At 37.2% G+C, this 12,331-nt stretch overlaps 1 protein-coding gene across 1 annotated transcript; it reads right to left on the reverse strand.

Annotated features, from left to right (window-relative positions):
- Nucleotides 1-10,522: 10,522 nt before the first annotated feature.
- LOC129885041 (feruloyl CoA ortho-hydroxylase F6H1-3-like) lies at nt 10,523-12,331 on the reverse strand. The gene is made up of 2 exons (XM_055959270.1): nt 11,792-12,331; nt 10,523-11,253 (listed from the first exon to the last, which is right to left on the reverse strand). The coding sequence occupies exons 1-2, from the start codon at nt 12,307-12,309 to the stop codon at nt 10,680-10,682; spliced, it is 1,092 nt and encodes a 363-aa protein (XP_055815245.1). The 5' UTR covers nt 12,310-12,331; the 3' UTR covers nt 10,523-10,679.

Consider the following 12,331-nt stretch of genomic DNA (forward strand, 5'->3'; position numbering starts at 1 on the left):
TTTTGAACTTGCCCCTATACTTGTAGTGACTCGTCGTAGTGGGAGAGTGATAAGAAAACCACTTTGGTATGCACTCTTGGGAGAGTCTTTTGACAGAATCTCTGAAGAGTTGAATACCGAACCTGTGAATTATGGCGAAGTAGAGAAAACTGGATTATTGCTATGAAAACAGAAATGGAGTCCATGCACTCCAATAAAGTTTGGGATCTTGTAGAACTACCTGTAGATGGAGTCAAACCCATTGGATGCAAGTGAATCTATAAGAAAAAGAGAGGAGTAGACAGAAAAGTGCAAACTTACAAAGCTAGACTTGTTGCAAAAGGATTTACTCAGGAAAAAGGGATCGATTATGAGGAAACTTTTTCGCCAGTAGTCATGCTTAAGTCTATTAGAATTCTCTTTTCTATTGCTTCTTATTATGATTATGAGATTTGGCAAATAAACATCAAGACAACTTTTCTTAATGGAAGTCTTGATGAGAGCATCTTTATGCGTCAACTAGATGGTTTCATAGACAGAGGCAAAAAACACATGTTGTGCAAGTTTAAAAGATCTATTTATGAATTAAAGCAAGCTTCTAGGACATGAAATACTTATTTTAATAGTGCAGTCAAGATTTTTGGTTTTGAGAAATGTTTTGGCGAGTCTTATGTGTATAAAAAGTGGAATGGGGATAAAGTGGTGTTTTTGATAATATATGTAGATGATATTTTGCTCATAGGAATAATGTGGGCTTGATGAATTTAGTTAAGGAATGGTTGACCCCTAATTTTAAAACGAAGGATTTGGGAGAAGTTGCTCACATTCTTGGGATCAAGGTTCTGCGTGATCGCAAGAAAAGGATGTTAGACTTATCTCAAGCTCTTTATATTGATACAATTCTTACCAAGTTCAGCATGAATGATGCCAAGAAAGAATTTCTTCCATTTAGACATGGAATTTCCCAATCTACGGATCAATGTCCTAAGACAGATGAGGAAATAGAAAGCATGAAGACAATTCCTTATGTGTCAACTGTGGAAAGCCACATGTATGCGATGTTGTGCACTAGACTTGACATCTTTTTTGTCGTGGGAATGATTAGTAGATTTCAATCTAATCCCGGATGAGAACACTGGACAGAAGTTAAGCATATAATCAAGTACCTGAAAAAGACTAGGGATTACATGTTAGTCTATCATTCGAATGAGTTGGTGCCCATATGGTACACAGACTCAGATTTTCAATCTGATATGGACTCTAAAAAGTCGACCTCAGAAAATGTGTTTACTTTGGGAGGTGGAGCCATTATTTGGAGGAGCATCAAGCAAACCTATGTTTCTGGTTCCACCATGGAAGCCAAATATGTAGCAGCCTCTGAGGCGGTATGGCTCAGAAACTTTCTAAAAGACTTGGCAGTTGTCCCTACGATAGAAGCACCACTCACAATGTATTGTGATAATGGTGATACAGTTGCAAATTCAAAAGAACCACGGAATCATAAAAAGTTAAAATACATTGAACGTAAGTACCACTTGATTCGAGAAACAGTGCGAAGAGGAGATGTGGTGGTTGTAAAGATTGCATCAGAAAAAAACCTGGCAGACCCTTTCACAAAAGATTTACCGTAAAAGTCTTATGATTGGCATATTGAAGGAATGGGTGTTAGAGTTGTAGGTGCATGATTATTAGTGTAAGTGGGAGATTGTTAGGATATACTATTAACCATGTGTTTAGATATAATATTATTTATTGAACACTTATTTATTTATTTATTTATTCAATTCAATAAAGTGTTATATTAAATAGATTATTTTTTCATATATGTGTCCTCAACTTATATAGTAGATGATTTGGTGTATAGAGTTTTAACTTATACACAAAAGATTAAATCATCGGTTCTTATAAGTTAAAAGTTATAGTTCATAATCGAGGATGGAAATTTGGACAAATCAGCAGAAAGATTGTAGTACGAGATTAAATGTGATTTATCTTGATTATGAGAATGATATAGTTCTAAATTTTCGTGCTAGTGCATGTTGTATGTATTGAATGGGACCGAGTAGAGATAGATATTTTAGATTGACTGATAAAAACATATTCTCTAAACTATTAAATGTACTTATATTCTCAATCTTGATATAACAATTATGAGGTGTATATATTACTTATCATTTTGATTTATTAAAATGTGAGATTCTGAGATGGTCAATATATTTGGTAGATTGGATGATAATAATATATATTGGTGAAATAATTAGTTAGTCAATGAATCCATATCTCAATATAGAGATTGATGATACACCTTTTTATGAGAAGCTTATAAGTTTTTATGTGCAAATCCGATCGGTAGATTTATGAATCTGACCCATGAAATAAGTTAAGTATTTCTCTAAAGAAAATTAATCATTGAATTAAATTTGTCAGTAATTTAATTTATTGATTAGTATATGTAATCTTAACATGGGGAAATATATAAGTGTTTAATGGAGAATTTCAAAATATAAATAGAGTACAATTACGAATTTCTAGTGGAATGATTTGTAATTTATTATGGTAAGAATAATTCAAATTAATTTTTGAAATTATTTCCATAATAAGAAGCCTTCGTAATTAATTATGTGGTCCCTACAGTGTTCATATTTAACTAAAACTCAGAATACTATTTCTAAGGGAAAAGGGGAGGAAGCACGTGAGTTTTTTTATTTTTTAGAGAAAAGAGTGGTTTTCTTTTCCTTTCTAAACTGGGAAGAAATCTCTATAAATAGGAATTCTTCTGACCTAGAAAGAGAATCAGTTTTTGATACAATACTTGCCCACCAAATATTGAGAGAGTTCGGTTGTTAATTAATTTGGAACACTATAGAAGACCGTAGAACTAGAGTATGACTTGCTTCAAGATATCTCCTCACGCTTCAAGAGGTATTCCTTGAGTTAAATTTCGGTAGACTTTGTATGTGTACATATTTGTGGTTGTTATCTATAGTTCATATAAGAATTATGATTCTGGAATACTTCTGATGTGTGCTATTTTTCAACAAACACAACCTAGGATCCATAGATGTTTGTCATGTAGGAGGGGAGGTTGATGCATTGCAAGAGTTAGATAGATGGTCAAAAACGCTTCCAAGATGGGTAAAATATGAGATTGATGCACTGAATGGAACACTTCAAAAAGACAATCTATGTCCTATAGTATCTTTTTTACGCTTATCATGATGTGTATATGTATTCATGATTTTATTTTAGCTTCTTAACTTGTAAATCATTGTTATACTTACATTGCCGTATTTACGCAAGTATACATTACTAGTGATTTCTAAATATTTGCTCCAAGGCTAAGCTAAGAGAGCGAGTTGATAATTTTGTTGGGTCTTTAGACTCATTGTTATTGCATGTGTGTATCCAGAGATACCAGGTGATGACTCGATTGTTGATAAGTGATACCAGCTTTCTTCAATCCATTTTAATTAAGGTGACCTAGCTACTATTATATCTTGGAGACTACTTTTTCTTTTGGAAACTTAGTATTTTTATTGTCGAGTTGTGTCTTGTATTTTGTATTCTAGATATTAGCAGCTCCATGACTTGGATACTTATGGAATGTATGGGTAGATTTGGTATCATTTTACGTTCTACACTTATTTATTATATTGATACAGTTTAAGACTTTATTCCTCTTCATTACCTAATTATTGCTTGTTATAGTTTAGAGAGTGTCTTATGGGTAGTACTTCGTTGGGTGTCCTATCGCGACATAGGTTCTAGATTTGAATCTATAACAACCCGAACCATCGTTAATTAGTAAAGGAGAATTCGTAGAAAAACTAAGCCAACCGGGCCCCACCATCCCTCCAGTGCAGGAATACTCGGGACAGAACTTAAGTCGCGAATTCTAATTTTCCCATCTTTTTCCTAAGTGCCAAAAGGAGGTGAGGGTTACCCTATAAACTCTCAGAAGGCTGCTCTAGGCTTGGAGGAGGGAGAAGTAGATTCCATCACAGGAAAGGTTTCAACCGGAGAAATTCGGGCCTATATTCACCGGTCTATCGTCTGAAATCTAGGATTGGAGACACGATATCTCTCCACAGTTGCTTGGCGCCCAGTTAGGCTAAGTTTTCTTATCTGAGTAGATTAAATTTGTAGGGGTGTTCATGGTTCGGTTTGAATCGGTTATTGATTAAAACCATAACCAAACCAATTTAATCGATTTTTAAATGTCTAAAACCATAACCAGACCAAGTAAAATATTAACCACCGGTTTGGTTATTTTCGGTTTGGTTCGGTTTGGTTCGGTTATTCGGTTTATGACTAGCCGAGACAATTCAAATATTCTCTCCCTACATTCTTCAAATTTCTTATGAATCTCTTTTTTCCTCACATCCACAAGGGCGAACGTTGCTGCATATTGAGGGAAAGAAATGCTGAGGGCAAATCAGGTGGACCAAACTTGCAACGCAGTTTAGATTTAAAAGAACAAGTCAAACAGAAGTTCCAAAATACAAACAACTTTGTCAATTAAAATGAAAAAATTACATATTTAAACTAAACTAACTAGAGAACCCATAATATAATCAAAAGTTGGGCTTGGATTGTTGGACTTGGACATATGCTGCTTAGTGCTTACGACTTATTAGAATTTAGCGTTGGGCTTGGATTGTTGGACTTGGACATATTCTTTTAAGACATGGGCCTTAAAAATAAGTAGATCAAAATTAAATTAATAATTAGAAGATATAAAATATCTTTAATTATTTATGAAAAGCTAATATTATACATATAAATAATTATAAATTTTATGTATATAATTATCGGTTTGATTTGGTTATTTATTCGGTTATTTTTTACTATAACCATAACCAAACTAAATATTATCGGTTTTTCAAATTTAAAACCAAACCAAACCAAATATCGGTTTTTTATTCGATTTGGTTAAATTTTCGGTTTGGTTTTGATTTTAACCAAAACTGTGAACAGCCCTATAAATTTGTACCCAGTTTTTAGTATAAGGGAAATTAACGAGAGGTTTCATGGTTAGGCCCTCAGGCATGGGTTATGGGCAGAAAAAAGGGTATCCTTAGCGGTTAAATTTGAAATGACCTGGATAAGGAAGAACTGCCTGGTGAATTAAGGATAAGTGGTGTTTTGTCTTTCCGTATTGCGTCATATATGCTTATAACTGCTTCATTTGTATGCATAATGGTATGGAGATAGGGAAGAATGAAATAAGTTATATGAAATGACCGTTTAATTTCATCTATATGCTATGAACTTATTCTGGGTATTTGTAGGTGTTGAAACTATGTTATGTACCTATTCTTGGTATTTGTAGGTGTTGAAACTATTCAATGTGTTATGATTGTGCTGTGTTTTATTGGATCGAGTGTCATGTTCCGACACATAATTAGATCGGATGTCATGTTCCGACATGCCATTAGTCTGAGAGTAGGTTCCATGAGAGGACCGAATATGTGTTGAGAGTCTCCTGAGAGGACCAGTTGGTATCTTTCATTCGGTGAAATTAGTGTGATTGCATGTATTGAGACATATGGGTTGAGAATATCATAAATAATTCCATCAGTACATTGTTGATTCGAGTTGAGGACTGGAAGTAAGTATAGTACTATCTGGGGGTACAACTTTATAATCTTATGTGACCATAGTAGCATCTGTGATATTCTATAAGTTCGGGCATAAGAGTAGAGGTTGGATTGTTAAGTTGGGATTTGGTTACCTACAGTAAATCAGGTGGTAGCAGTTGTTATATTGATATGTGAGGGTCAGATTTAGCTGGGAGGTGTAATTGTGGGGTGTATGGGTTCTAAATTTAAAGGAAGTAGCCGATCTCTAGAATGGTTAGTAAAGCCTTGTTGACTAGCGGGAACAGGTTAAAGGCAGTGTGATGTCGTATTGCCTAGTAAGTATGTGAGGCTACTATAACTGGCTTAGTGGTAGTGTGGTTTCAGAGGACTTTTCTATACAATAGAAAGGCTAGATTGGGTTCGTAAAAATCAGAGTTAGCAACGGACCAACAAGGAATAGGTGAATGTAAAACTACTATAATTATGTGAAATAAAGCAGTTGTGGGTTAATAGTTTTCAGTGGTGTATTTTCTTATTGTCTATGTTTCCTCCAATTATTTCCTATATATTATGAGGTAGGTATCGGGTTGACTAATGATGCCTACAAGTACGTGTTGTTTGTACAGATACAACTCTTGCTATGCCACTTGGCATAGTCTGGTTGCAGGGTCAGTGATGTTTCTTAAGTGAAGACGAGGATGATTCCCCAACATCTTCTACCCTCATTACCTTATGGTTGGAGCTATGTCATTACTTTATTTATACTTTGTATATGTAGAAGCTCTTGTACTTGTTTAGACTAGTATCCTTGGGGGTGTTAGATAGTTCCTGTAATAATCTTTGACTTTTGTAAATTAATATAAGTGTTTTATAGCACTGTTGGCCTATTTATTATTTTTTGCTAAACTTCCGCATGTTAATTCTTCTTAAGGGGTTAAGGGTTGTCCTACTTAGGTGTTAGAGTAGGTGTCCGCACAGCCTAGTGGGTTGGATCGTGATAAATTGGTATCAGAGCCTAGGTTACCGATTGCCCAGTACAAGAGCAAGTGTGGAATAAACTCCAACGGATTGGTATATTAACGTCCATATCTAAATCTTCGAGAAGCAATGAAGCATTCTAGGAAGTCGTTCCACCTCTTATCTCCTTTCGTGCTGTTTGTCGCTTATAGCATCGATTGAGTCTAATTGATATCTACGTATTCCAATTGGTATCTCAATAAAGTAAACTCCATGTTGTTGTCACGACTTAAGGGACACAAGCAATAAAAATTAAAACCGAGAAGGTTCCAATTGGTATCTTGCCACAGAGGCTATGTAAGTGCATGGATGATCAATGAATGGTCATCCATAAAGCGAACTAACTTAATGATTTTAGCTTGCTTGTGTAATGTTGCTTGAAATTATGATTAAGTGCATAGTGTATTTGCTTGATCTATATGATCAGATTATGTGCGTAATATCTCCGAAATTACCTGTCAGTGTGTGAAGTATACTTGCCAAATATTTGAAATTATGTGAGACATAATTTCTTGGGTTTTTGTAAATTATGGTCAGGAAGAGAGTCATGACTTGGTTATATGCAATAGCCTAATGATAAACTGGCATGTGATTAATAAGTGAATTCCTGACACCTATGTGAGGGAATGTCATTCTCATTATTATAAACTTACCTATCGTGAGTATGGTAAGAGGACCGGAATGATATGGGGCTGTGGAGAAACTCTAATCTTGGGACAGTCAGAACCATTTGGGAGATCATGAAAGGTAAAGTTGATTGTGTACCTGATAGACTATTGTTATTAATGATTTCCTTAAACATATTTTGTGACATGTTTTCCCTAGTGATCATAGGCATATTATCTTTGAAGTATAACTGTTGTTGTGCCAGTATAACCGGGGGAAGCTTTTCGATGTGTAGTGTTGGGTTCAACTCTGGATTAGACCCCACCGAAATTCTGCTAGGGAAGTCAAGTTAGACTAAGTCATGACCCTAGGAGTCAATAAAGGGATTTAGAACAAGGAATACTCCTAGGGAAAAGTCTTCTCGAGAAATAGTCCCCGTAGTTACCGCTAGAGCGGGATCATCCTGCCAGGACAGGCCCATCAGAATGGGACAAGGCGAGACAGAATCTCGTTCCTGTCTCCCCTATTTCCCCCTATTTTTCCAATGGACTCTGAAGAATAATTTGACTAATTCTCGTGCTCAACTCAGTACCCAACAGTAGCAGAATAAGTTATAAAGAGGCTAATATTTATACACACTGTGAGAATTAAAAGAAATAGCATCCGCGTTCTTACAAAGATATAGAGAAAGCAGTAAAGAAATAGAATATTGTCTATTACATGCCCAAACAGGAAAAACTCAAATTAACAAAGCTTTCTAACTAGAGGGAGGAGGAGTGTCTATATCCGATTCAAGATCTTCCAAAGGGGCCCTCCTGTCCAGGCCTCATTTAGGAATGGGAATTCGGTAAAATCTATCGGAACAAGCCTGGGGAACTCTCTCTAGGGAGCGACGTAAGATAAGATCACCTTGATGGTCTTCCACATCCAGGCCATCAGGCGGTCCCTCTCCGTGTTCTTCCTCCTCTCCCATGGAAGCTGGCGGCAGAGCATCTCGACCTCCAAGGCAGTGGAAGGTGGTGCTGGAGATAAGGTGCTGACGGAGGAGCCTTCTAACCGACTTCGGACTATAGCTAAGTCCTCCTCTACCCGTCCTTCTCTATTTCTGCCCTCTGGAGGAAGCCTATCTGATCAAGAGAGGGTGGAAGGGGGGATCCATGTCAAGTACCTCATCAGAATCCAAAAATGGCACCCTCGCCAACTTGCACATCGCGGTCATCAACCCCTGCAGGAAGAATGCTTTTCTATTGCCTCGATAGAACATCTTCCACTTGGAGACTATCTGTGCCCCCACACTCAAGCCAATCCCCTACACTTCTCAAGCCACCGCCACCGCCCAAGGGAAGGTCATATCGGTGCAGTTGTTCGATAGGAGGATTCTCGTACACACCAGGTACAACCATCTCTTGGCATCTGATGAACAATAGGTACTGCTGATGACCTCGGTACTAGCCAAGTAGAACAAGTCCCGACGCTCTGCTGTAACCAGTGTATCCCGTAGCACTCTAAGTACATCTCCCTCAACTTGGTCTCGTACTCTGCATTAGAGACATCAAGCACTTCGAGCATGACATTTATGAAATAGGTGCTCATAAAGATAGACACCCCTATGATGCGGATGGTGGGATGAGGGTCTTCCCAGCGCACAATAGGGAGCAGGGCATAGAAATCCCTCACCTAGACTGAACGTGTGGCGGGTGGAGTATCAGTTAGTGGGACCCACCCAAAATCCTCCAGTCAGGCATGATAAGAGGGGGCCTTCTCCACCACGCTCAGCATGGAGAAACGTCTCTCATACACAAATTTAGTATTCTGATAGTCATGGTGCCTCTCCAGGCTGGCGGCATCGCAAAACCAGACAAAGGACAAGTTTTTATCATTGAATCGAGCCATAGTGGGATAACCTGCAATTTCATCATGAGTACATAGTTAGTTAGAACTCTGTGGGAATACATAAAAACCTGGCTACAAAAGGAATGGGGTGAAAATATTTCAGTGACACGAAGCCACTATCTAGAGAAATCCTGCCAAAGTGGTAGGATCCCGCCACAGCCTCCCTACCAGAGCGGGATGGAGGCCGCCAGAGTGGCCTTCATCTGGGAAGAACTCTAGGAGCGATCACAGTGCCTCTTCACCCCAAAAGGATTTTTTTCATCAAATTTTTGCCAGATCGGTGCTCCTAAAGTAACCTAGTACCTAATTATGCGAAAATTTTGTGCTTTAACTCCTAAATGGGGACCAAACTTCCCCACCCCTTTCTAGAATTGTTTCAAGCAAAATTCTTCGTGAACCTTACACTAAGAACGTTGTGGAGACATTGCGAATGTAGGGAAAGTGTACATGCTATGTTATCTTATCAAAATAAGCAAGGCATTGAAAAAGTTGAAAAACTACCCCAGGGCCCTTTCTACTCAATCAATTCTTAGCATGCAATTGTTAATACGTAAGTAATAAAGTAATTAGAGGAGGGAGTGAGATCCTTACCGTAAATTTGACATTCGGAGCGATACGATTGAGAGAGTTTTGGAAAGTTGAGGGGTGAGTGTGAGAATAATGGTTCATTCTTCTCCCCCTTAATTCTTTTCTGCAACATCCTGCCAGAGCGGGAGAGTCTCGCTCTTGCGGCTCCGCTCCAGCGGGAAGGTTGCCGCCACAGAGGGATTGTACGAGCAATAATGGAAGGTTTGTTCCGGGTTGATTTTCCTTGTTCCCTCGTTAAGAATTTACCCAAGGCACTTTCATGCCTTAGTCTCAGAATACACAAACCTTCATTATGTCATGACAAGTTAACCGTTCGTTTCAAGTGTACCCTGATCAACTCGTGCCCCATTTTCCACTTATCGTTTGAGGACGAATGAGGGATAAACTGATATCTATTGTAATGATCCGAACCATTGTTAATTAGGAAAGAAGAATTTGTAGAAAAACTAAGCCAATTGAGCCTCACCATCCCACCAGAGGGGGACAATTTTCGCCATGGCGGCGCCTCTCCAGAAAGATTCTTGTTGCCAGAGCAGGAATGCTAATTAGAACAAAGGCATTAATGGCTTACTTTTTTTAGTTATTGTTTTAAAATTACATCACTCATTTTTGACATCACTAGGTAGAACGATTATTTCTCAAAGCTGAAGGGGGAATTTGCTTTTTAAATCTAAATTTGGGAATGTAAATGATTTCACCCAATAATATGTAGCAAGGATAATTTTGGTAAACCTTATTCATATTTAAGTTATATGTCCAAAGTCTTTATTTATTTTTTAAATGTCTTTATCCAATCAAACATCGTCATATAAAATAAGATATAGTGAATACAAAAGTTTCTTTTTTCCTTTGTGAAAAACAAATTTATTCTATTAGTTCAAAGTAGGACAATTATTCATGAGAGGGTTGTCAATATTACATCTGACATCTTATTTTCATTATATTTCTTCCTCTCCTCTGGGAGTGAAAAAACAAACAAGCAAAAAGATTTTGATTCACTTATACAATGAAGTATCATATCTTTGCAAAATCAACTGTGTCCTTCCCATCATGAGCTTTTCTGAAGAAATGCTTGACATAGTCTGAGTAAAGAACTTGCTTATACACTGGCTTCTCACCACTTTCTAATACTTCTTGTAAGGGACCAATAACATCATTAGGCTTAGGGTTCACAAATATTGGCACTGAAACTCTATTGTTGTCTCCATTAGCAATAACACGATGCTCGATACTCTTGTATCGATCATTGCTTAGAATTTGAAGTGCATCGCCAATGTTAATCACAAGCGCTCCATCGACTGGTGGGACAGGAAGCCAAGTGTCACTGCCTAGTTTTTTCACGTAGAGTCCTCCGATACTGTCTTGAAGCAAGATGGTTAATGTTGAGACATCAGAGTGACGTCCTACCCCCACAGTAAGTTCAGGGTTTGGACATTTAGGATAGTAGTTAAGGTTGATCCTTTTGGAACCCATTAGAAGTGATTCCCTATCTTCATCAACTTCCTTCACATTTAGACCTTTCATTAGTGATTTCATCAGTCTTTTGATCACAAGCTCAGTCTTTTTCATGAATTGAAGTGCTTCATCCCTGAGATTAAACAACAATTAGATTTTTTTTGCATATACATGACAAAATTTTCAAAAACAGTTAGGATGAGACATAATATATTATAAGTATTAACCAATATATTCTCTCTAAATTAAACTTTTAAATAAGATAGTCATGCAACTGATCAATGTATCATCAGAGAAGTCAAGAGGTCTTGATCCAAATTTCACTACAATCCAAAAAGCAGTTGCGGAGCCAAACCCGTAGCTCATCTTAGCTGCTGAGTTTGCGATTAAATATGCATACATATTTAATGAATTTCCTAATATGAATATAGAATCTAAACAAAAGCTATTGAGTTCGTCTAAACCCGTAGCTAATGATCCTGCTCCGCCCCTGCCAAAAACTGAAAATATATTTGATTAGCGTTTCATCCATGAAAAAAGAACCATGCCGACATGTGAGGAGACATGATGAGATATGATATGATTAAATAAAAAGGACATATTTTTTTTCTAACAATTATAACTTTTAGCTAGAAGAAATAATTAATCCTAAATTAAAATGAGAATTGAACCTGCAAGCAGGAGGCCAAAGTGCAGATGCTTCTTCATCAGAAACATAGAAGAGGCTAAGGTAATCTTTCCACTCTAAAGCCTTTTCAGCTTGAGGAGTAAAGCTCGTCCCAAAACGAACATTATTTGTACAAGAATAGTCTTTTGAATACTTGCTCTTTTCTTGAGCAGGCAAAGCAAAAAACTTATGAGTAGCATCTTTAACATTCTCAAATACTTGCATTGGAATTCCATGATTAACAATCTGGAAAAAACCCCATTTCTCTGCTGCATTGCATATCATGTTGTCCACCTTTGTGTCATTCCAATTTGATAAATCAATGACTGGTATAGATAGTTCATCAGCCACCACTATATCACTCGAAGTAATTCGTTCTTCGAGAGGTTGAATGTATTGCTTAGGAAGTGTTTGAATGCCCATGTCTGCAAGACCTTTCACTCCATGCCCTTCATTTACAACAAAACTTTTGACATCCCATGTGTTGGAATTAATCGAGATTGTTGACAATGCTGGAGCCATTGCTCTTACTTAGTATTTGAAA

This window comes from Solanum dulcamara, chromosome 4 (assembly GCF_947179165.1).
Source record: "Solanum dulcamara chromosome 4, daSolDulc1.2, whole genome shotgun sequence".
NCBI classification, from domain to species: Eukaryota; Viridiplantae; Streptophyta; class Magnoliopsida; order Solanales; family Solanaceae; genus Solanum; species Solanum dulcamara.